The 27970-nt window shown below is 34.4% G+C and overlaps 1 protein-coding gene across 2 annotated transcripts in view; it reads left to right on the forward strand.

Moving 5' to 3' along the window:
- Nucleotides 1-219: 219 nt before the first annotated feature.
- The window catches only part of LOC123706752 (A disintegrin and metalloproteinase with thrombospondin motifs 7-like), a 65148-nt gene continuing 37397 nt past the window's right edge, over nt 220-27970 (forward strand). The window contains exons 1-2 of one of the 2 annotated variants that reach the window (XM_045656139.1): nt 220-507; nt 20800-21140. In XM_045656139.1, the coding sequence (XP_045512095.1) occupies nt 20954-21140 (187 nt within the window). In that variant the 5' untranslated portion in view covers nt 220-507; nt 20800-20953. Of the gene's footprint in view, nt 508-20638; nt 20728-20799; nt 21141-27970 lie in introns of those variants that run through there. The other variant, XM_045656140.1, reaches the window with a different exon arrangement.

A 27970-nucleotide genomic window follows, 5' to 3' on the forward strand; every position in this document is an offset into this window, starting at 1 on the left:
TCGTCTTACGCTTAAGATCCTAGCTATCTCGTGGCTATATATATGGTGGAGCAAGGTATTTTATTTTGTTATGAGAGAATTATATTATTCTAAATTCCTACATTTTTCGATTGAGCTATCAATGATTATTGAAGCAGTAGTGCGGTAAATCCGCCTCGGAAAAGTGTAATGTGTTAAAATTGAAAAACTGTAAGGCGAAACAGTAGTTGGTCTGTCTCGGTGAGCAGGCGCACACCGTGTAACGTGCCAGTGGTTCGCAACTCGTCGTGTCGTGCGCTCCGCTTCACGGGCAAATCCCATACGAACTCCGAACGCATTCACGATTCTATATAAACCAATAATTCGAATTTTAACAAACACTTTCGTTAGTACCGTAAACACGTGTTTTAGTTTCTCACTATCGACTGTTCCGAGTGAATAATTTAGTAACCGGGGCGTCGCGAAATTTTCACTTTTAAGGATCGTCTCTGTCTACTGGATGAGTGACAATATGCAACTCTAAGCCAAGTAAGTTATTCTAAGTAAAAATTTATGGAATATTAAAAAATATGTGTGTGTCATGCCGTAATAGGCATTGTAAAATTAAAATATATAATTATATGTTAAGGAAATATTTATTTTGTGTGTTGCTAAGGTATTTTGGTGAAAATAATTATGAATTAATTTTAAAATTGTTTTAACAATAGTCGAAAGAGACGGAATCATCTGTGCAGACAATAAAATTAAAATAGTCATGAATTCATTTTGATTAAATAACATTTCATTATACTTCTTAATTTATGATAAGAAATGCGAAAGAAATAAAAAATTAAAATTTATAACTAGGTAAGTCTATGAATAAATTTATTTACTCTTTATATATATATTTGAATTTAGAATTATAAATAAAATTATTTTAATTTCGAGCATTAAGGGTATTTAGTAATTTAAAACTAAATTTAGATATACCTATCTAGAAAGTCGATATGGTATTTGGAACTACAAGCAATGGCTCAGTGGCTCACGCTATTAGTTATATTGTGGAGGAAGTTCTCTCTGTTAATTCAAGGAAATTATTATACATTTCACTGATCGAAACTTAATCGATTTTCTAATCATTAGGTCTGTGTGACATTTGACACATGATAACATATGTGATACAACAAAGAAAGGTCAAAATTTGTATATGTATTTATAACTACATTAAACATTGTATTTGATAAAAAATACTAATAAAAGCATAAAGTCGGCACAATTAATACAAATTGAATGAAGATTATAATTTGAAAATAGAATTACTTAAAGCATTCGTTCTTTTTTATCTGTAAAGACAAGAGATGTAAAAATGTAGCGCAATAAAAAGAGGCCCTGTTTTGTAAATTGTAAACGAAAAATTCATTTTCAACTAATGAAATTAGAAGTTAATTGAACGTTTAGAGATGTGTTGCGAAAAATTGACGTAAATATAGCTCGTAGGTGAATGACATGACATGTGCTAATTGCATTCAACGGAAAATGGTTTTAAAGTATAAATTACTGAGACAATCAATTGTCTCAGTTAAAAATATGATTTAGGTTGCTGCAAAATATTTTATTCATATTTCGGTACATACATTCAAATTAATCGAGAGTTGTTTAAAAAACCAACGATCACTCAAATAATTCTTTAAATAAACAACACTTTTCGTTAGTCATGCAATAAATAAGCAATTTCATCAATTTCGTATCCAATATAGGCCACGCTAACACATCCTCGCTATTAGTATCAATTAAAACGATTTTGCAGTACTTTCATGAAGTATCAGTTTCTTAGTCACCACTCTCAATCCTCAGACTAGTCTACTAATTAAAGAATTTTATTGTCTTGACACGTACATTTTATTTCATTTTCCTTATTATTTTAAGTTAAAAGGAAAATGAAATGGATATAACATTTCGTCTATGATACCGCTCGTCTATACATTTCGAGAGTTGGTACACTCTTTACTAGAAGATATAGACTTTTTATTTAAATTGACGTATGTTTTTTTATTTTATTTTCAATAAGTCCGTGAAAATTTTAGAATTCAAGTTACTTATGAAACTCTCCTAGTTCATAATATATGTGGAATAACCTTGCTGATAAAGACTTACGTCAGTTAAATGGTTTAAATGGACTCGAGTAATAAAAGTAGCCCTCGCCGTGAACTGAACTGATCTGTGGTCCCACTCAAGGCCGGCTTACTGAATATTATTGTTAACATATTTTTTTCCTGGTTTAAACTTTTATTATATATTAATATTGTGTGTGTTACAATTAAATGGTTTGGGAGGAGTCTTATACAAATTTATGTAACATGTGTTTTTCGAACGTCTAGAAAAATTTATATAGCTTTAGGAGGAAAATATAAGAACATCGAGCCTCATACCCTAAAATAGGTTATTCCTATAAACTAAACTAACAAAATATTAACACGTACGTAAATAATAATGTTTACTGGTCAACTATTACCGATCGTTTCTATAACATACTATTTTATAATATTCTAGAAGCCCCCGCGAACTTATATGATTTTTTTACTAATTAGTAAGGTACCTTCTATATAAAACATGGCTGCATGAGTAACATGTTCCATATATGTGTTGCTAAGCTAACCCATAGGGACTAAGTACTAAATAAAACTTTATATTTTTAATTTTTTTTCTCTCCATAAAAACTTAAAATTTAAAGAATAAGTTTAAAAAAATACTCGAATGGGTCCAGCAGTCTTCGAGTTTTGCGCTTAGCAACATATTTTACAATTACTTTTTATTTTTATAGACATATAATTATTAATAACCTAATAAGGAAATTATCCACTTAAAATGGCTGTGTTCACATAGTAATAACGCAAGTTTAGTATTTAGGTTATAGACATACTAATTTAACAATAGAACAGTTGTAATTGCTTTTACAGCGTATATCGACTTCCAATTAGAACCTTCTTGTTTTAAACTCGAAATCTACATGCTGTGTTAATGCTAATTTACACGTGAAAATTGAGTAATTAAAATTGACATATATTTTCTTATACAACTTTATCTTTTGATTTCCGTTAGTGGAACTGATTTCGTAGCGACATATGTTCCATTAACTTGCGTTTCTTTTATCATGGTGCCTTGGGTATCTGAATCACGTATCCAGCGATTCCTGAGCCTGTCTCAGATTGTTAATTCGTGATGAGTATTTTTCCTTCTTTCCCTTTATTCGGTTTAGTACCGGGTTTAAGAGCTTTTAGCTAGCAGTCGCGGTACTTAGAACGTCTTCGAGCTTCCAACATACCTTTATGTCGGGCTTATAAACTTCCGCAAAACTTTATTTTACTAAAAAATTTCATAGCATTTGTTGGTTCTTTCTTAAAATATTATGGTTCTAATGACCATTTCCAAATATAGTATGGCTTGTTCATGTGTGCATGTGTTTTAAGTTAAAAAAATTAGGTATTGCAAATTATCTCTAGATTCTATTTAAAGTTTATTAAAACTACTTTTGAATAATTATGGTATATAAGAAATTATAGCCTAAAATTGCTAAATGACAGTCGGTAACCATTAGTTTATCATAGAAATGATAAGGAGCGGTCGTTGATCGGATGAACTTGGGCGAGGCCTTCACGCTTACATCTGGTATTGTTAACCGAACCGAGGTTTATTATTCATAAGGAAACGAGTTACGTTTGTGATGCCATGATTTTGGTTGTATGTGAAATTTCTATAGTAATTGTTTTTAATAAAGGGTGTATTTTCCTTATATACTAAATATATGACTCACGTGTTTTTAAAGTCTTTCCTCAATCCACATATTTAAGTATAGATAATATTTTAATTATGATTTTCTATAGTATCACACACGTGCAGGACAAACTGATAAAGATTTCTTTGTAGCCGTAAATAAGAAATGAGGAAAGGTAAGTAATTAAAATATGTTTCAAAATAATTTGTTTTGCTCCGAAGCCTTCAGTTTTCAGTTGTTGCACTCACCTGTCAATACTCATACAAACTATTATCACAGATGTTACATAAAGATTGATCGATCGATATTTGTAAAAATTATGCCTAAAAGTCGCATGATTACTTAAAATATAAACTATAATTATTTAATGGGTTTTTCTTAAAGAACGTCGTCTTTTCACAGTAAAAAATATTTAGGTTGCTCATGTAACTCGTTCATTGATAAATATAATTATCGCAAATGAATACAAATGTAGAACATTTTTTTAGTGTTAGATTACAGTATTTATTTCTTAGAATATAAACGTACGAATACGTAATATAAAATATACGTTTCTTTGTTACGATTGAGTCCATATAAAAATTCAACTGTATTCGTGATATCACACATTAATAAAAACCGCTTTGGATGCATGACACAATAAAGAAGATTATTAACTATCTCTAACTAATTTAACATCGCCTAACTTAAAATAAAATAAAAAAAATATTCATATTGGTAACCATATATAAACTAATGAACGTCAATTTTTAAAAAAATTGTTCCCAAATCATAGGCGTAGCCGACGATATGAACTGACAAGAAACTCCCCACCACCTTTTTTTAATCGCCAAGTCTTGGTGTTGAAGGAAATTGTAAGGAAACCAAACGTCATAACATAAAGAAATAAACGTTTAGCATTAGTGGGCAAAATTACATACAATATACTGAGAGCAAAACACTATAACAGACTGAAAAACAAACCACTACAATAAAGACACTCGAAACTTAAGGGGAAATTTAGGAAAGAGGACAGAATGAAATGAATCGAGGCTTTAACCAACCACAAGACACATTGGCCTAAGCACAAATCTTTCGGTATTGTGTAAACTAATATCAGTTTAATACTACAAATACTGGTACAGAATTCAATACATGTTCGTCCCGTTAATTACTAAATACGCTCATTACTAAAGTTGCTATTCAAACCAACCATCAAAGTAATTTTCCATCATTTAATATGCAGATAATATTATTCCGAACACCAAAAGGTAGACATAATAACACAAGATTGCCTTTTAGAATTAAATTGATACGCTTACATGAAAAACTGATTACGGTATTAGAAGGTGCTGTTACAACTATTATGGTCGAAAGAATACTGAACATTTTTGTCTATCGTAATATTTTGATATTGTCTTTGGTTTACGTGTATACGACGTGTGGAGTTTCAGCTTCATCGTAGTGAGAGTAAGCAATTAATTCGCGTGTTTTAATTCAAGTACATTACTAAAAGCGGTTAATACTAATGAAGAGAGAATTGAGTAACTAATAATCATTTGTCAATCAGCTTTATATATTTCTAAATTTTTACCCTGGTTGATTGGAAGAAATCACGTGATATATGTTGTTATACCGATAAAATGGCTACTGATTGACATCTGTGTTTGTAAAATTTAGTTGTATTTTTACCAACAAATACGACACAGCACACCGATGTGGTTATATATACAACCAAAGAAGAATGTTTTTTAAATGTAATAGGAGGTAAACGGGCTGGAGGCTCACCTGATGTTAAGTGATACCGCCGCCCATGGACATTCCTAAAAGGCTCTCAAGTGCCTATCGTAAGTATATCCAGCCATAAGCGATACAGCCTTACAGGAGCCTTAATCTTTTTTTAAAAATATAACATATGGTAAACGAGTAGGAGCCTCATCTGATGTATGCCCATACTGCCAGTGCATTGCCGGCCTTTTAACTTGCCGGTTTCCTTACGATGTTCCTCGTTTACGAGTTGCACAGACAAACACAAATCCATCGGTGATCAGATGTGTAGTTTCGAGATAACCCAAGTCAGCATAGATGCGACTTAGCGCTAAGCATGGCCCCCGTATGTCAAAAGTTTCGACTTTGAATATATAAAAACTTTACTAAACATTTAGGTCAACGTTGGAACACGCATGTTTAAGCTATAATAAATTAGGAAACTAAATTACGGATCGTTGACCTAATACCAAATCCTAGACGTTTAAAATGACCTAATAAATGACAAACAATAATGTGAAAATAGTGAACAACTTCCGTTAAACTATTTATAGTGAGAAGAACCATGTCAATGACCAAAAGTACTAACTTTGCCTAATATTTGGTACCCATTGTTATTTTTAATATATTCGTGATTTTATCTGTTATCAAGAATATCAATCTTATTTACGCAATTTATTTCAAATTTGTTATTATTTAAAAGACAATATTTTAGTATATTATTGATTTTGTCGTACTTGGTTTGGAGTGAAACGTTGCCACTATAAACGCAACGTAACTTGCATGGTTATATAGTGTGAACTTAATATCTACTTGTCTACCGTCCTGCTGTCATATTTGTATTTAAATTATGATTTCTCTATGGACTATTCTAGGATACAACAAATACTCTTAACATAACATTTTATTATATTCCTTTTTTGTTTCTTAATTTATTTATTTATTTAGATAACATTAACTATTATATAAAATAAAATTAAATCTTAACGCCAATTAATAAATGTGATTCGAAACTAAATTGTTATATAAAATATATTGTATTTTGGTATAACATAAAGCATATATAGCAAGCGTGGCTGTTTAATTCCTGACGAAACAATAATCGTTTTTGAAACATTGAAAAAAAATTGAACCTGGAGCAGATGAACATTACAAGCCTTCAATACCAAAAGAATATTGCAAACGTGAAAATAAATATTACGAATGTTCTGAAGTGTCTGACCTAAATCATAGTTCAATAAAACTTCCTTGTCTAGTTTCCCTGAACTTGCGCAGACGCCAAGGTAATAAGATACGTCTTAAAGCAGATGTGATGTTTAAAAATAATTTTACGGTAGCGGAGCGTGTAGATTTATAGGTTATGAGAACGCGGCTAGTACATAGATAGTTATTGCTTGATAAAGTTTTATTTTTCCAAAATATATTATAGGAATATATATTCACATGATTTTAATAATAATATAAAATGTTCACAGAGTAATACAATAATTTCTGCATATATTACGAATTAGCGCGTAATTTAAAAAACGAATGCATCTTGAAACTATCAGTGCATGGAAATCCAGCACATTGTTGATTTTATGTACATATTTTGTTTTTAGCTAGCTTATCCCTTTATTTCCTTTTGACGTCTTTGTTTATTTTTTCTCGCGTGTAGTTTCCCAACCTTTTACTTGAATCTGGTATAAAGTTAAAACTATTGCCAATATATATTTAAAAAAAAACATTTTGGGATTTCTATTATCCTTGGAAACTATAACAACTATATGAGCAACAGATAATATGAACATTATTGGTGATAAATAAAGCATTAACATAAAAATGAACAATGATATCGATTTATATACATTTACAAGTTGGGTTAAAGTTTATCTACAAGTGCAATATATTATTTATTTTGATTGTTAATTATAATAAATGAATTGTCTGCTGTTTTTATATATCATAATAATAAACTATTAACAGTATTACCACGACGACTCCTCTATTGATGACGTTATCAGACAACGAAACGTTATATTGACATTGTTTTTAACATGCATATTGCTAATACCTTAAACTGTGAAATACTTAATACGGAAACGTATACTGAAATTAAGATTGGAATTCCTTTCGAACTTACAGAACAACTTTTGCCTACTGCCTTTGGTTCCCCACATCGTCTCTCAAGCTTCCACATTCAGGTCGATTCTGTTTACTTCCTTTAATTGTCTTCCCAGATGGTCATGGAATTTATTCTATACATGTACACGATTGACTTTTTAATATAAATTTTCGAAAAGATGCTTTTTACAACTAAGATTTCAAAGGTTAAAGTTGAGTTTTGATTTCCTAGTTAGTACGAGTATATTACATAAATTCACTTAGCCCATAGTGGCGTAAACTTTATCAATTTAGTCAAGTTTATTAGGCAATTCACGCGTTCATATTTACACAGATGTGCAAGAGACAATAATTTACGACGTCATTTCTTACTTTTATGGGGCTTAGACAAACATTAAATTTAATGGAAAATCTAAGCATATTTTCATGAAACATGATATCAAAAGTTAATTAAAATAAGATAAACATCAAGTTAAACTCTATGGATAGAGGAATAATTACAATTGTGTATTTTATGAATATAGCACTTTCTATGTGAGTGTGTGTGTCTAAGGCAAATATTAACTTCAAGATATATCCTAAGTAAATTCGGATGTCACTCTACTCAGAGAAAATGTTTGACTCCATTAAAAAATCTTTGCATTATAGAATAAAAATATCCCGATCCTGTCTGTATTATGAATACACTCACAAACTTCCGAACGGATTATTGTAATGTTCTTATAGTTTTATTTAAATGAAAAAATGTTTAAACTACACGAAATCCATACTAATTCTTCGCTCGGCAGGAATATAGTTATAATAAAATTATACATTTTGTGTAAATTTTCACAAAGCTATTTTCCCTTTTTTTTAACTATTAAAATTTTCTAACGATTCACCTTTTATACAAACATATTAATTCTTATCTAAGTAAACAATCTTGTTACTAAATAATAGATTTAAAAAATACGTTTGCACATAACAGGTACAGACTATGCTTATTGGGGGGATTATCACTATAGGGTTCTAGAACGACTGTTTTTTATTTACTAAAATGTCGGAAGATATATATAATTTTATTAGTTTAATCTCTGATAGACTTTCTAGATGTTCCTAACTAGAAGCTCATTAAGGTATGACAAAGACCGACAATAATTCCGTGTCGTTGTGTTAGTAAATAATCCCTGCGCCCACACATTTCACTATAGACGTCGTTTCACCATTTTCTTCCGACAGTCAAGGACAGATTTATGCGTCCTCTACACGTCCTACGCGCTCTCAATTGCAGCCAACTTATCTTAATTTAAAATTTTATTACACCCACTAGACTTACCGTATCTATGGAGAAACTGATGAGTATTTAAGTAATATTCCTTTACATATAGTTTTAGACTTGACAAATCAGTGTCATAGAAGACCTTAATTGTATAATGTAATATACTCCAACTCCAATTCCACATTTTCAAACATTTACCATTTACGCCATATAGACTATATGGATTATTTGGATTAGTTGGTGTAGAATTTCAAATGAAACATTGATTACCATCGAAACGAAAAACTTTTGAAATATAAACAGTTTAGATAATCCAATAATGAATAACAAATAATATCCATTAATCTTCAAATTTAAGTGATCAGATTGTACTGTATGTCTTTCATTTTGTCTGTTAAAAAATATATATCAGACAATATTTTTAACCACTGTTTTTTCAGTACCATATGCAAAATTTATATTTTATTATTTTTATTGGATTGAATAACAATATAAATTCTGCGTGTTCACAATCACGTACCATAGTATTAATTAAGATGTCTTCGGAAACTACTATATCTTATCTGTACAGTCATCTTATATCAAATAATTTTATCTACGTCATTTGTTTAGATTTCTTAATCCTGGTAATTATTTCACTTTGCCATTGACCTTGGTAACATGCGCTAGACATTTATTTAGTTTCTTCTCAATTTTTCTGTGACTTCATTCCTTTTGCCAAAATGTATCCAATTGTCGCGGGTTCCTCGTTTTTAAAAGCATTTAAACCCTTTTCCTCTTGTAAAATTGAGCTCTTTCTCACACTCTCATCATCTGTATTCTTACACATATTAAAATTGTAACTATTTTTATACTCAAATTAAGTATTCTTCCCGCCCGCTTTATACATGCTACTAAACTGTGGAGACAGCAAATAAATATGTGTTGTTATTCGGCTCATAAAGCGACACCTTGAAACCCATAGCCAGTGTAAATTTGTCAGTTATTAATGTAATAAAATTCTTGAATTTACACGCTCGTAAATAAGGGAAACGTATTAAATCTCATTTTATCGGTCAGGTCCCTGCTCGATATAAGTATAGAAATAAATCAATTTGATTTCCAAACTAAATATTGAAAGACGTATATTGAATTCTACCAGTAAAACCTATGATTTATATACGAAAATTAATCAAATAATACTTAACTATAGTTTAGTGTATCAAGAACTAATTAGTAATAGATTACATGAAGCTATAAGTAAATAAGATAAACATCCCTTTATTATGGTCTGTGGACTGTAACCACTGATGGTACTTCGTGACACAGATAATCATATAATACAAATTCACCAATGTACCTTACTCTGTAGACCAGCTATCCATCAGCTAAGCTATCATTTTTATATGAAAGATAAATTTTTCGCATAGATTCTATGTCCAATCAGTTTGCAGACGGCATTGCCTACATTAGCATGTCGTAACATTGTAATTTGTTGTGAATGAACTACGAAAGAGACGCTGATAGGGAAGGAATGTATATATCGATATTTTAAATGAGACAGCTCTTAACTGCTAGACCATATTTCATACATTTTTATATGACTTCCAACACATAAATATAAAGTATTTCCAATTTTCTTAACCTATCTAGTAATATTTATAAAAAAATAATAAATAGAAAATTAAGACACATTTAAAAGGTTTGGACCCTGTGGCAGTATGAGAAAAGCACCAGCTCCAATATTATTATATATAAACTACTAAAAAACCGCTGAAAAACTCACCTTGCTCAACCTAAAACGTAAATACGTCTTACTTTCCTTAACATTTATGATACGAAAGGTTGCAAAAGAATGATAATCATTAAATTATTAGCTATAACCCATTAACTATATCGTGTAAATGTTATTTGAAAGACATCACTAGCGGTTGACCTTAACATGCGTTGACGCGAGACGAGTGGAGTGTTTTAATTGCATGTTACTGTTGTGTTCCACCACATGCAAATCTTAAACAATCTAATTAATACGAATATCAAGTGTTCGCATTAAATTGCTGGGAATTTCATTGAATCGTGTTTTTAAGTATGTTGAGTTAGAGGAGTATGGTGGAGACCTACGCCCAAAAATGGACATAAAAGAATGGCTGGTAATGTGTATTATGCATTAGTATGTTATGACTTGTTAATGTTTGACAGATGGAACATCCAGTTTGGTTCACTGACGCTGGAAGATACGCTTGCTTGAACACACATTTACATTTTACATTTACAACTTCTCTATACAACAATTAATCCCGATTCTAAAACGCCTATTTTTACTTTTCTTTAAGCCAAATTTTATGTTCTTTTTTGGTATATAGTGATAGTCGGTACTAATTCTTGAAAGTCCTCATAAAACTAAAAACTATCACTCCTCTTTTATAGTGCGAACTATCCTGATTTGTAACTTGATATCAGACATGCTCAGTATTTTAATTTATTTATGAATCTTGTTTTTGCCTACCTACCGGGTGTAGTGAAATCACATCACGGCATTTGGTTATAAAGCAATCCCCAGAAAACAAGAAGAGATCCCACCGAGACCAAACCACCAACCTACATCAGGTTTGACTAAGCGCAGATGTTGTTGCACTATTATCATTGGACCAGACCCCCTCTGATATTTATTTATTATAACTTCTTAACCTTTATCCTTATGCAATCTGTCCAGTATTGGTTGCAGTTGTATTTTGTATGCGGTATGTCCAAGATATTTTAAGCATACGTCTATAAACCCAGATTTCGAACGCTTCCAGATTTTTGGACATACACAGGGCCCAGGCCTTGGAGCATGGCATTAATTTTTTTTACGAATAAGGTCTTGTTAATGCAGGTCAACCCGCGATCTAATTTATTTCGAGTTCAAATGACAAGCGCTAACGCGCGTTTCGTGAGCTCGTCAGTCTGTTTCGATGGAGCTTAGAAAATGGACGAGGAAGAAGATATTATTATTTATTATTGGTTACATTACATATATTCAGATTCACTCATTTTGAACTGAATAGGAAAACAAGTCCAAAAAAACGTGCATTCGCGATGTAAGCGCGCGCTCAATGGAACACTCAACAGACGTTACATCCCTGATCTCGCGCTCATCTGATGGCTTGTAGGTAAATACCACGATGTCTAGCTGCGAATTGAAAACGCGCGTCAAAATTTTGCCAACAGTACTAATCTAACGTATTATAATACGAATACATTGACATTTTTAAAAACTAGGTACCTGAACGAGATACTCCTTAGCTCCATAGAAAATCTGCATCCATTTCTTTTTGAAAATTTCTGTGTAAAATATGAATTCTTTACGTCCCTCAGAACGAATCACGATTAGCCGTAATGGCGTCGAAACTATAATCTCTAGTCACAGTCTTGAGCCCATTTGAACAAGTCAAACAATAAAAGATTATAGTTGACAACTCTAGAAATAATTATTACATACGTAAACGTCCTATTCTTTTTTTAATATAACATTCAGTTATGAACTTTTTCCACTTTACTCATCATTTTTTTTTTAGTTTTTCCCTTACTGGGGTTGCCTGGAAGAAATAGCTTGTTAGCAATAAGGCCGCACGTTGCATCCCTTATATTTTTTATGTATTATGTTATTTGTGTTGGTTTAATGCAACGAAGTGTAAATAAATAAAACGTAAGCCTATTTTATGATTTATAAGATTCACCATTAATAAATTTATACCATTTTATTCACAAGTTTACGACTTCTCTTAAACCGGTATTTTTGACAATTTATATTTTTTTTAAATTGCCATATGTAGTAATCGAAGACCTTGACATACCCAACATTAAATAATGATAATTAACCAAATTATTTGAAAACGTGTATATATTTTTATGAAAAACGGGAAATTATTCATTGCTAATAAATAGAATTCAATTAAAACGAATTATATTAACTTTTTAACGACTGCCAAATATTTTTGATTTATTATCGCTGTTTAGCTGCATTCAATCCGTAGCCACTTATTGAATGACCCATTCCTAAGAAATCTTCCTACTGTGTTTTGATAGCGATACCAAGAAGAATTAATAGGTGAATGCAATGCATAAATCACGACTACAACTAATAAGAATTATAATATTGTTAACTACTACCAGTATCCTTCATATAAACTTGACATGCAGAGGTACAGTCTAATCATTTTAGCTATTTAAGTTAATTCTGACAGACTCATTCGGTGCCTGCACTTAAGCAAATACAGTGTAAACTGTATATAACAGCACTGAATGGACTGTGTATTTTCTAGCGTTATAGAAAGTTGTCGTTAAATGGAAAGAAGAAAAACTTATAGATAATCCATGACTCCTACTTATTAGTCATGGTTAACAATAGTCTAGCAAATAATCCCAATTCCAATCTAAATTTATAAACAAAAGAACGAATTTCTTAGAAAATTCGTATGCATGATGCCGATAGTTGAGTTTATTGTGGATAATAAAGCGACAAAATAACGCAATTTAAAAAGTACTTTATTACTAAATTGTTGTCATTATTGACAGTAGGTGTAATGCGTGTATCATGGAAGTATGGAAGACAAACTACATCAACAAAAGCCAAGTGATTTCGACCCTTTTGGGACTTCGTCGTTAATTGAGCAACATTACGTGGAGTTAACACTAATTAGTCTTTGTCATATAACGTATTAATATCAAATAGTAAAATACTATTTCTTTATTATTACGTTTCTACTAGTTATATTTAAATTATTAACGTTCCTATATAGCGAATGACATTTATCAACAGAATGTGTGTATTTATATTATAACTTTATACAATATTCCTTTATTAGGTCCTTTATTATATATTAGGTCCTTTCATATGAAATTGGCGTATTTCGTACTGGCCACTTTAATCACGAAGTTCTCCTCTTTGGTAAGGAATTCCAAATTCAAATTTGTACAGCTATTTACTCGTGTATTTGTGCTTCGATGACCGTCATTCATTTGTTTTTTCTTCTGTTTTTTTTTCCGTTTGCATCACTCATTTTACAAAATGGAAAACTTGAAGTATCGCATTATTTACGAGTACGAGTTCCGCCGTGGCACTAGTGCTGCGGAAACGACTCGAAGGGTGAATGATGTGTATGGCGGTCATGTTGCAAAAGAAAACACAGTTCGTTTTTGGTTCCAACGTTTTCGTTCTGGAAATTTCGACCTGCAGAACAAGCCCCGTGGACGGCCTGAGACCCAAGTTGATAATGAAGTATTGAAGGCTATTGTGCAAGCGGATCCATCGCAAACCATGTCCGAGTTAGCTGCAGGCTGCGGTGTTAGTGATAAAACTGTTTTAATTCACATGAAGCAAATTGGGAAGATTAAAAAGCTTGAAAGGTGGGTACCTCACGAATTGACTGAAGCAAACCGGCAAACGCGCGTTGACTGCTGCGTTACATTACTGAACCGGCACAATAATAAAGGTATATTAAACCGAAACATTACCTGTGATGAAAAATGAATTCTTTACGATAATCGGAAGCGCTCAGCACAATGGTTGCATCCTGGCCAGCCAGCCAAATCCTGCCCCAAGCGAAAATTAACCCCAAAAAAGTTACTTGTAAGCGTTTGGTGGACTAGTGCCGGTATTGTTCATTGCAGTTTTCTCAAATCTGGCCAGACTGTTACGGCTGATATCTATTGTCAGCAATTGCAAACCATGATGGAAAAGCTAGCGGCTAAACAACCTAGGCTGGTCAATCGCTCCACGCCACTGCTACTTCACGACAACGCTAGACCACACACTGCACAAGAGACTACCAAGGCTACCAAATTAGAAGAGCTTCAATTGGAATGTCTAAGACATCCTCCGTACTCCCCGGACCTTGCTCCAACAGATTACCATTTTTTTCGAAATTTGGACTACTTCTTGCAAGGGAAAAAATTTGACTCTGATGGGGCAGTCCAAATCGCCTTCACAGATTTTATTGATTCCCGTCCGACTGTTTTTTTTAGTAAAGGGATCAATGAACTACCTATGAGATGGCAAAAGTGCATAGAAAACAACGGTTCATACTTTGATTAATTAAATATATTATATTATAAATATATTATATTTTTTGTTCCTCCCATACAAAACGCCAATTTCATATGTAAGGACCTAATATTATACGTGGTCGAAAGTAAGATAAGTATAGTATATTTTTAGTAACTTAATAAAAAACTATCATTAAAACGTTGAACGTCGTATTTTTATCTCAAACCAAATATGGATCCACACTACTTATACATTTCTTGTTGTTCATATACTATTAAAATTTCCGGCTTAATAAGTGATAAGCTCGTGTAACAACAGATTACTCGAAGTACAATGGAATAATTAATATTAATCTGTTGATTAAGTCTAAAATTATATAAATATCTATTGATTAAATTAATAATCTATAAATATATTTTTATTTTTGTGTAAGCAGGAGCTTAATACATAGGAGCGAATGGCGAAATTATCTGTAAATAACAAGGGTTCATTTCAATGACTAGCGCGAGATGTAAAAAATCGCATTAAATAAGTATTATTTAAACACTCAAACAAAGACGATCTCTTCAGATCTTTAAATACAAAGCCTATGTATATTAGCATAGATTGTAGCCACCACCCACTAACCCCATTGTATCAGTCTCCTAGCTGTACTCGCGTTTTGATACAATACCATACACTGACAGCATGTCAATGATGAACTGTGACTTTTTAACAAACAATCGTACATTGAATACTGAATATATTAGACTGTGTCTCCTTCTGAAACTGGTTCAGAGCGAAACCTAGATTAATAATGTTATTTTGTTTTTGTACTCACAAGTGTGTGTGAAGTCCCGTAATAACACCGTAATAACGTCCCGTAATAACCGTGATCCGTTTCTGTAAAATCCCTGGACACCTCAAAACTATTATTTTCGCCGAAAATCGATCTTAGGAGCTCTGAATATAATTTTGAAAAAAGCGTTTGACCACCTCCAAACATTCCATACATCCATTGATACGAACTTTACTTAAAATTGCTTGGCGTTTCACATTGGCCTTTTTTCAACTAAGAGAAAGTTTTAGCTCATACCATCCAATTTATATGTAGAAACGTTTTATTGTACATCAAGAGGTTCCTAACAACTTGAATTCTATTCAGTTTCTTTATCTCATTCCCATATTTGGTCGAACGAAATTAACACACGTTTAGGCACTATTGTCAACACAACTTTCCAGATGAATTGACCTTGGAAGGTGAAGGGCTTTTAATTTCCTTGTTAAACTTGTTATTATCTAGAAGAGTGAGCAAAAAGGATATTTTTCGATTGTACCCCGTCTTCCTAGTTCCTTTTGCGTCAGCATTCTTTATCAGACGAAATTTCTATAGCGACAGTCATCATTTGTTTGCCGTCATTATTGTTAATGTCTGCTGTCAAAACACCGGCCGGTGCCACTGCGCATGACATTAAACAAAAAGAAGTCAAACCGGTCCATGTTCTTAGGGAATCCATAACTTTCGACATACTTTTAATATATTCTTATAATTGAGCAAATAATCGTAAATCGTTTATGTTAATAACCAAATGTGTTAAAACTACTTTATTGTCAATTCATTATTAAATTTCTTTTGGTTCTTGTACAGAACTCTTATAAAGTCAGCTTGACGACTTGGGTATTCCTTATAAAGGGATGATCTTGAGAAGATTAACGGTAACAATAATATATATTTAACTACCGAACTGTTGAATCGAATCTGATGAAGATCGGGAGGTATCTCCAATTGTTTATAAAAAGAGAATACTCCTTTCTCAAAGGCAGGCAACCCACTAAAACGGGCTTCATTCTGCTGTTGCGATAACTGCCCTCTCGTAGGCTCATTAGCCCTAATACATCTTGTTCTATAATATATATATATATATATATAAATGCAGTAATGCATATATTGCCACATACATTTTAATTAAATCTGACTGAGATTTTTGTTTTTTTTCTGAGAACAGAAACTCTCCTCTCCCCATTATATTAATAATACGTAAACGTTTAGTCTCAAATATATTATAGGTAACTAAATCTTTTTCACTTTTAGTTTCATTGTCACAAATTAAAATTATATTACGTGAAACATATGATTACACATCATATAAATAGCGCATATAGTAGCGCATACCCGCGCTACTCGTTTCAAACAAAGCAACAGGAGCGGAATGACGGATGCCTCAGGCGTCCCACGACCCTATTGTAAACTCTTGTACTAATAGCGCAATGACCGCCTATTATATACCCGATGTCTAAGTAACTGGTTGCGTCGCATAGATCGTAAAATTCTAAGTTTCTATTTATATTTTTATCAAATAGCATTGTGTATCTACATAAGAACTTTAGGGTAACATTTACCCGGTTTAGACAGCGGTAATAATAACTTCCATCCGTAAAAACCGTTACAACTTTTAACTGTCTAATCGCAAAACTACGAATGACGTATCGATACATACATTGTATACAAATCGTTGTTTTTAGAAACCTTAAAAATTGCATCGTTTTGAATTTTTCTATAAAAATACATGAAAATTAGGTATGGTTTAAAATTCCGTTCTGGAGACCTTATGAGATTTGACATTCAAATTATAAAATTATTCATCAAAATAGAATAAATGTTCTAGATAATATAGCTTAGTGTTTTACAAATTCATAATAACTGAGTTCAAACTAGATACAATTACCTACTAAACACTATAATTAGTAAACAACCATACGATCTTGTTTCTAAGAAAGTTATTATAGTAGTTAAGTAAAGGTCCAAGAAATGATTAGCGTTGTAGAAGTAATACGAAATAAACGAAATGTACCTGCGCGACTCGGATTTTGAAAGTAAATATAGTCGTGCCTTATGCGGACGCACACGGGAAAAGATACTCCTTTGAGTTGTGTTATTGTTTACTTGACAGACCAGTAAGACATCATTTAGCGCTTTATGCTTTCATAATCTACAATTTTTAATATTTTAATTCGAAATTCAAAAGACAAATAAACTATGGGCATATGAAGTAGAAATTCTTGGGCCGTGGGGTTCAAGTGCACAGAATATAACTAATGATTTCAGTTGGCGCCTGGTAGATAGTACCGGTGACCACAGCTACCAGGTGCTGCCAGCGTTATAGGTACACTGCCACAGAGACCAAACTTTCTAAATTTGTTTTAATTTTCTTTTTAATTATTATTAACAATACGAAAAAGATGAGCCTTCTCAGTTACAAAAGCTTCTCTTTCATTTACTTTATTGAGTGAGCTATAACACCTCGTAGTAGTGTCACATGATGTGTACTAGGATGTATCATGCGCCGGCAACTCCCCACAACGACTTGGCGACAAAGGAAAATCCTGGTATCTTCTAGACTCTGACATCAGCAGCACGCACTGAGCTTAACCATTGTGTTGGACGAGGTAAATGATGTGACCGACTGACAATACTACTTCCAAAATTATACATTAAGTATGATGACATCGAAATCGGGACTTCACTTCAGTGAAGATTAATACAACAAAAAAGCCGCAGTTAAATATTTTACAACACACCAATTTTACGTCAACGCGAAATCCATAATGGGATATAATTTACTGTTTCTTATTATGGATTAAGTGGTCTTTTTGCTGCTTTCATTGTTTTAGTACACGTATTCAAGGCATTAAGTAAAAAGTTGCGTTTGCCTTATGGGTAGACCGAATGGGTGAGATCGTGCTATTCCATCCAAGGCGCAACCTCCTTTTAGCTAAGTTCAGTGGCGCCAAGATTTATGCTTTTTGTATGTTTCTCATAAGGAGTAAGACGAGTGTAATATGATATTATATGTCTAAACCTGTGCATGTAATTTTAATTAAAGGATGCTTAATTCCTTGTATTGTGAAACCCGATTTATTTATACGTATACGTATTTAAAATTATGTAAAATAATTATAAGTTTATAATAACATATAGCTTCAATCCGTTCTAAAAGTGTTTTCTTTAAATGTGTAAAATTTATGGAAATAAAAGACAATACTATGTATAACTATATATATATACAGCGATTCTTTGTACGCTGAATATAATATTAAAATATTATAAACTAAGCCTAGGAACACCAAAATTATCTTGTATGATGGCCTCAATTATCTAACACTAAATCTCTTTTATCTATTGTTTAATTCGTTGGGAAGAGTTTGGCGTCTAGGATAAACGTCATTATTAGTCTAGACACTAACCGGGTCAGCGCTAAGATTAGGATGTACACACTTAAAGATAACGAATTATGTACAGTATGTGACAGCACGGTAACAGGCGTACCAAAGAACCTCAAAAGAGAGCTCAAAATATTAAGAATAGAGACTTAGCGATGTGACTTCCGTGTTACACACTTCTAAGGTTCCAATTAGATATATAATTATTTATAAGCGTATGTAACGCACCTGTGTGTAACAAATAAAAATCACTGTATCTAAAAAAACGTATCCAAATTGAATCACGGGATTCTTACTCACCGCTAAGTTTCTATTCTGACCCCTAAGAGATTTAGGTCTAGTAGAGATCTAAATTAATTTACGAGAAACTTGCATCAAATTCACTTTAAATCTGTCATCACCATTTATAGAAGTTTTATTATTTCAGTGCAGTACAACAATAATACCACCATAATAGTTTTAGGATATAGACACCTGACGGATTTTTGTTAAGTAGGATTATACTAATAATTTTTAAATGGTTGAATTCTTTTAGTACATGCTATATATAATTTGTTTTACCTGGAAAAAGTTGTAAAGATAGCGGTGCAACATTATAAATTTTACGCTTGCGCTACAATTAATCTACTGAATTCAATAGAATATTTAATTAGCTATGTTTATTCAAGTGTGTGGTTGTGTAATGAATGAAAGTTTACAGAAGATGTTTAATTGTTGTTGGCACATGGTAACAATTTTATAGGACTATGAACATATCTATATAATATAACTGATATCGTCTGCTTGATACTTAAAGTTTTGATCAGTTTTATAGCTCAAAAATTAGTTTCATTTGAATTTCACTTCATAATATATGTAATTATTCTTTAAAATTACTTACACTTTTAACTAATTTGTTTAAAGTATAAAATAAGGTATGTTTCGTATAAGTGTAAGAACGATCTTAAAACCCAGAAAAACAAACTCATAAAACAGCAATTATAAGGCAATCAAAGTAAAAGTCAATGCGCATATCGCAGCACATTATGAGCAGGAAAATTATACTATCGTAAAATGTATGACATAACTGGACCCATAAAATCACTGGAACGCTAACAATCTGTCATGGCGCCACCCGGCTCCGAAAAGAAACAAAAAACTATCGGAGCCACACTGCCTGGCGCCTGCTTGTCACGGCACGTGCCCCGCCCTTCTGTCCCTCACTCATAGACACGTCTTTTTCTTAGAGACCAACTCATGTTGCGTCAACAAGTAAAAGTTTAAATTACAGTTATGTAAAACATATCCAAAACCTTTGGTAATAAATCGCTTATAGTTTATGGTAAGACATGCTTGTCAGTCAGCTCGATTTGGCACGAGACCTCTATAGAACATTACCGGCACACCAAAGAGATTTTCGAATGTCACTACGTGATAAATGATAAGGATGAAGTTACATCATGTAAGATGTGGACTAATTCTGTATTTACTTTACAATTTTAACGTTGAGTGGGCATAGGAGATAATGTTATCTACCTAATAACGAAGAATTATATAACATATGTAGCACTCGAGAGATAGTGAATTACCTCGCTGGGGGAATAACGTGTTGCGTTAATTTTTCTCACTAGATAAACTATTTCGTTTTTTGCACAAAAGTGAAAGTGTATATACAATAAAATAAATATTTTTATTTATCATTAGGTATATTTAGCGATATTTCTGTGAGTGTGCAATGCAAGTGGCAAAAGTTTTAATTCTTGTTCTTTTTTACAGGTACTTTATAATGATAGTCTATAAGAAGAACAGTGCAAAATCAATATTAGTTTTGTATCGAAAGCACGAGAAAGCGCGCTGCCCATAGACAATTATTGAAGAAAGGCGATATGCCAAATTCGTAGCATTTTAAAGGCAGCATTGGTACATAACGATGCGTACTAGTGACTGTGTACTCAGAAAGATGGATATACGAAGATCATTATTCAAGCGATTACTTTTCCAAATGTTAATTGTCTGTTGTACGGCGAAAAATATACCTGAAGACATGCTGAGAGCACAAGTCGTGGGTGACGTAGAAGACAGTATTCAGAATAGCATAAGAAACCTCATACACTCCGGTAAGTAGCTTAAATTTAGAATCTCCAAAATATATTTTTTTTATATTACTTCGTTTGTGAATTTTATACCCTTGCTATAAATTTAATGTTTATTTAATCTACTTATAACGTTGTACATTGTTATTGTTGGCAGTTCGTACAGACAATCTATATTTACCTCTTTTATTAACTTCCATAATATGTTTGAAGAAAATCGATTACATAATTACGTTAAACTTTTGATTATAATCACAATTAGCAATTGACAAAAAATATATTTTCTAAATCCTTTCTTGAAAACTATTCTGCCGAGAATTCAAACCAAAGAATCGCAAATACGCAATATAAAAAAGTTTATTTCCCAGAAACTTTACGAAATTTACGATCATAAATTCTGGTGTTATAATTACTGTGCAATTATGATATTACTCTCAGAGGACTTCCAAATGGCCATTGACCATTAAAAACAGTGTACTTCTGCCTCAAAAGCCGGCTACGCATGCATTAACGAAATGGGTATCCATGGGCCAGTCGGTTAGTAAAAGATAAATACACGTCAAAGATCTTCTATCGGGGGTTAAAATTAAAAACCGTATGCAATTAAGACTGACGCTTCAGAAGACAAGTTATGTTAAATTTACGGACTCGTAAAATCTAATCTTAGTCGTTTTGTGGTTGTCACAAGGATTGAAATGCTGATAATTGGATTCGAGTCTCGTGTGACGGCCCAAGATTGCCTTTGAAGGATTATCTTGGTCGTGTATTTGGGAGTGGACGGCATACCGCTTCAAAATTAAAATTTAATACCGAATTAACATTATATTTCGGATCCTGGTAATAAATTACAGGGCTAATCTAACGAAGGAGATTCTTCATATCATGATATTAACATATTCCGTGATCGTGGATGGGCCCTAGACAAGGATATTAAGGGTCAGGTGTGTCATGCTGTCGTAATAAAAATTGTATAGGAATGGCATTACCTCTCGCATGGTCACGTGATCGTTATATACAAATTCAATAGGAAACGTAGTAAGTTATATTAATTATTAAAACAGTTTTTTATATAGTGTTACTTGAAGGCTATAAAACACGAAACATATGACAATTAAACAAATTTAAACAGGATTTTGTTAAAAAACTTTTCAATTACAGAATGTTCAACCAAATTGAGCAATTTATTTATCAATTGTAATTAAATTCATGAATATAAACGTTTATACGCATACAAATTGGGTAATAATAAAATACTTGAAGTATGTTTAAGATAAATTCAATGAAGTATTTAATAAAATTGCACGGGTTTTATTACCGGGTCTTATTTCTTGAGTTTATTCGTTATAGAGTTAATACTTGAAGGTCAGCCTTCCAGACCTCCAGATCATATTTCTTATACCATATGATACCGCGTTCCTAAAATACCTACTGATCATTATAATTACGAAGGTCACAATTTTAGGTGTACCTTTCTTATACATCCATCACAAAGCTGATTTACTTCATTCGATAATAATTTATATAAAATCAATAGCTAATAAAAACGCTAAAACCTTAAAAAGTCTGGACCTCAGATTTTGCGCATTTTGTATCTGTTGCGTAATCATTTGTTCTTTTTCCAATATGTAGGTTATCAGTCTTCTGTATCTGACACACCGTACGAGAGAATGTCAAATGAGCACATAGAAACTCCATTAGAGCAGAGCCGATATCGACCTTAGGAATAAGTCGCACTAGGACAATTCTGCTCCAAAAAATATATCTAATTCTTTACTCGGCCAATTTAATATTTGGTTTGTGTGTAAAAGGAAATTTGCGCTAAACCAGGCGCAACTAATGACGTTAAACACATGAGATCATAATAACAAAGTAAATAAATAATATAACACAGGCAGTCTGTCTATTATTTGTGACTTGAATAGAAATTCATTATTTATACCAATAGATATTAATGAATAAGATATCCCTTTATTCGAGTCTTATATATTTTTATTGCCTTGCATACAATCAACGACACGCAAATGTTTGCTCTATGCTCAATTGGGTTGCTTAAAAAATTATAAGGGATTCAACGACGGCCATATTATTATTACTTTTATTTATTATTACAAGCAAACTCTTCCAGGCAACCCAAGTAAGGAAAAAATAAAAACATTAAGGGTAAAGTGCAAGAATAACAACTTAATGGCAGAGATCTTAAACAAATTGTCTAAAAAGGATGAGGTGTGCGATGGAATTTCCAAAAAGCATTTATTAGAGGGACGTAACATATAGTTATAAGTACCGGAGAATTTAAATTATACTTAAGATTCTCGTAATTAAAGCCCTTAAAACAATTTTTTTTTTTTTTTATAAAATAGGGGGCAAACGGGCAGGAGGCTCACCTGATGTTAAGTGATACCGCCGCCCATGGACACTCTCAATGCCAGAGGGCTCGCGAGTGCGTTGCCGGCCTTTTAAGAATTTGTACGCTCTTTTCTTGAAGGACCCTAAGTCGAATTGGTTCGGAAATACTTCAGTGGGCAGCTGGTTCCACATAGCGGTGGTGCGCGGCAAAAATTGCCTTGAGAAGCGCTCAGTCGTGGAACGTCGGACGTCGAGGTGATACGGGTGGAATTTTGTATTTTGCCTCGACGTCCGATGCTGAAACTCAGCTGCAGGTATTAATCCGAACAACTCCTCTGAACACTCTCCATGGTAAATGCGGTAGAAGATGCAGAGTGACCCCACATCTCTACGCAACGCCAAAGGATCGAGCCGCTCGGAGAGGGATTGGTCATCGACGATTCGAACCGCTCTTCGTTGGATACGGTCAAGTGGAAGGAGCTGGTACTGGGGAGCCCCCGCCCAGAGGTGAGAACAGTATTCCATGTGGGGCCGTATTTGCGCTTTATAGAGTTGCAAGCGGTGGCCCGGAGTGAAGTACCGTCTCGCCTTGCTGAGCACACCAAGCTTTTTGGAGGCTAATTTAGCCTTTCCCTCCAAATGACCGCGAAACTGAACGTCGTTCGATATGACAACGCCAAGTATTCCGATGCTGGCTGTGGCTTCAAGAAGAGTGTTTTCGAAAAGAGGAGTAGCGACAAAGGGTATTTTTTTCGCGGAAAACGCGCAAACTTGTGTCTTCTTGGGGTTAAATTGGACTAGGTTTAGTCTACCCCAGTCCGAGACTCCACGTAAAAGAGTTTCGACTTCAGACACAAGTTTGTTCCGGTACTCATCGACAACTGCCCGAGAAATACCTGCCCGGCCAGTGTAAAGAGTATCCCCAGTGCTGTCGTCCGCATAGCAATGAATGTTGCTAAGTTGCAACATGTCATTGATATGCAGAAGAAACAGGGTCGGGGACAGAACACAGCCTTGTGGGACCCCAGCATTCACGGGTTTAAGGTCGGAACATGCTCCGTCGACGACGACCTTGATGCTCCGATCGGCTAGAAAGCTGGAGCTTCGAGAGCAGTGCTTTGTGCCACACCCGATCGAAGGCTTTCGCTATGTCCAAACTAACCGCTAGTGCCTCCCCCTTGGACTCAATTGCCTCTGCCCATCTATGAGTAAGGTATACTAGAAGGTCACCAGCTGAACGACCACGACGAAAGCCGTACTGATAATCGCTAATCAGCTGGTGGCCCTCTAGATAACTCAAGAGCTGGCCATTAATAATGGATTCCATTAGTTTGGAGAACAAGGAGGTTATTGCGATTGGGCGATAGTTGGATGGATCAGTGCGATCGCCTTTTTTAGGGATCGGATGTATCGAAGCGGTCTTCCAGCACTTCGGGACAGTGCCGAGCGAATACAGGTACCGGAAAAGGCGCGTCAGGACCGGAGCCAACTCAGGAGCACATGTACGCAGCACAATTGGAGGGATACCATCCGGCCCGCTCGACTTATGAATGTCCAAGGAAGATAGTGCTCTGCGAACAGCACGTTGCTGGAATGTGATTTCCGGCATTGAGTTATCACACCGCGAAATCGCCGGTGGTGATCTCCCCCGGTCATCCAAAGTCGAGTTGGACGCAAAGAGACAGCCCAAGAGGTCGGCCTTCTCCTTCGCAGTGTGGGCGAGCGAGTCATCCTCTCTGTGCAGCGGTGGTATCGATGGCTGACAAAAATTCCCTTGTACAGCTTTGGCGAGAGACCAGAAGGCTCGGGTCCCAGAAGGGAGTTGGGCCAATCTCTCGCCAAATCTGGCGATGTGCTCTGACTTTGCCTTAGCGATTTCCCGTTTGAAGGACCTGGAGGCTGAGTTATATGCTTTTTATGTTCGCTGGTATTGGCATCACGAGATATCGCCGCTTCCGCCCATGCATTAAAGCATTCTCGCTTTCGACGCGATGCCGCCTTGCAAGAACGCTTAAACCAGGGCTGTGACCTGCCACCGATCGGCACCGCAGAGAATGGAATAAAAAGTTCCATGCCCTGCAGAACCACTTCGGCGACAGAGGCAGCGACGGAATCTGGAGCTTCCGACGAAAAGCACATAGGCCCCCAAGGGTAGGACGCAAAGAAAGACCGCATCCCATCCCAATCTGCTGACCGATAGTGCCAAATACGACGACAACCCGAAAAACGGGGCCGAGGAGGGCGCGTAGTAGGCACAGTACTCCGGACCACACAATGATCCGATGAACCCAATGGCGGGTCAACAGAGACTTGATAGGTCTTCGGATGTGAGGTCAGCAGAAGGTCCAACAAAGAGGGTTTATGACCATCCACATCTGGTATTCGCGTAATCGCAGGGACCATTTGTGACAGGTCGTAAGCTAAAGCAAAGTCGTGAAAGGATCTTCCCGCGTGATCGGTGGTTTCCGAACCGAGCCAATCGGCATGGTGAGCGTTAAAATCGCCAAGTATCACGATTTCAGCGGTAGGAACCCCTTCGAGCAGGGAATCTGTAGCCATTTGGATGTGCTCAATGAGTCGCTCAGTTTCGGTATTTCCGCTATGGGACCTATACAGGCATGCGTAGAATCGCGGATGGTCATCGCAGTCTACGCGTAGCCAGAGGCTAGATAGGTCCCTTCCTTCAAGCGACCCGAGGCGACGAGAACAGATATCCTCTCTGACGTACACGCAAACTCCCGCCCGCGGCACAAATGAATGTTCCAATTTGTACCCCGGGTAGGAGAGGTAGGAAGTATCAGCCGGGAAGGATATCTGAGTCTCAGTAAGGAAGAATAAGGCCGGCTTCGCAGTTTCGAGGTGAAAGTGAACCGCGTTAAGATTAGAGTTGAGCCCCCTAACATTGGTAAAGTCCACTGAGAGCGTGGAAGGGGATGCCTTCGGTAAATTCTTCCGTTTGCCCCGAGATCGAAACTTACAGTTTTTTGAGCAGTTTTTGCCCACCCCAGAATACGAAGGGCAGCCTGTGCATCCACCACCGAATACTGATTGTTCCGATGATGGACGCTCAGAGGGGGATTCTCCACAGCGGAAACGTGTGGTACCCCCCTGGGGTAATCTCTGTTTAAACTGCATCTTCATATTCTGGGGGGGGAATTGATGGGCTCCGGGAGTCTCACTCACCGCACGAAACGCGAGTACAATAAGATGAACCTATTGCATCACTTCACGCCGGTTTTCTGTGAGACAGTGGTACTGCCCCGGTCGTGCCTGCCCGATTGGCTGAAGCCCGAAAGCAACAGCATGGCACTCCCACTAGGGACCTAACCTGATTTTCGTGACAACTATACAAGAGTTCATTGAAAGATAATAAGCTTAACCTACATAATTAATCAAGACAGTATCAATATGTTTTTCCTAAAACTGCCAACTAAAATAAAAAAGAGTTTATGCAAAGCTTCACAAACGGTTTTTTATAATGAATAACGAAACTTTTTGTAGTTACGTTTAATTTTCCGCGTTCGTTTTGCGAGATTTAATTAAATTACGTAATAATTCAATATATCAATGTCTGTCATTAAACTCAAAGTTATTTTCTGAAATTAATAACAGCGTTTGTTTAATAATTTTAATATTAAATTGTTGTATTCATGTTCTTGCGATATTTTTATTTATTTAGTAGTATTTAAATTGCATTTTCAAGAACGCGTGGTAAAAACAGATTATAAGTGCTAATTATTTAAATAAAATCCTGATTTATGACATAAATCTATATATGTATACAAATTTAATAATATCTTTAAGCTGGATCAAATTCATACCATTTGGCAATAGTGTTAAATGTCGGAATAGGAATTACTAAAAATGTAAAACTGCATAAATTAAATACAACTTTAAACAATAATATCTCCTCTAAGTAACCAAAGGTTTTATTATTTATTTAAAAATTAATTACTACTGAAAGGTTTTAAATTTTAGACTATTTAGAGAATATTAGAATTAGCTGCAATGATTGCTCAGTTATGTAGGCTCATTTACGCGTCCAGCAGTAATGCGGTCTATTCTTAGTACCTGCATGCATAAAAATAGAATAGGAGTGGGCCAAGCATACACAATGCATAAACCCAGTAATGGACCGCTGAAAAACAAATATATAATGAATTAGCGACAATATTGATTGGTCATTCAACTTTGCAAGTCGTCAATGTAAAAATGTTTTTGACACTGCATCAATAACTGTAAATGTTTTACACAGACAAGATAATATACAGAATTTAAACATGTTCTGAACTGCTAAAATGCATAGACATTATTATTATAAGATTAAAATTAACTCAAAATTAAATATTTCAAAGTATTGAAATAATTAGAGAAATGGGCGATAGGTGTTTTAAGAGCACTAAGTACATAATAATAGACCGAACTTATCTTGAAAGTGTAAAGTATAACGATCTGGATTTCTTATCTTATTAACTCAATATTTGCTCACCGAATCTTATCTATATTGT

Source organism: Pieris brassicae, chromosome 3 (assembly GCF_905147105.1).
Source record: "Pieris brassicae chromosome 3, ilPieBrab1.1, whole genome shotgun sequence".
Taxonomy (NCBI): Eukaryota; Metazoa; Arthropoda; class Insecta; order Lepidoptera; family Pieridae; genus Pieris; species Pieris brassicae.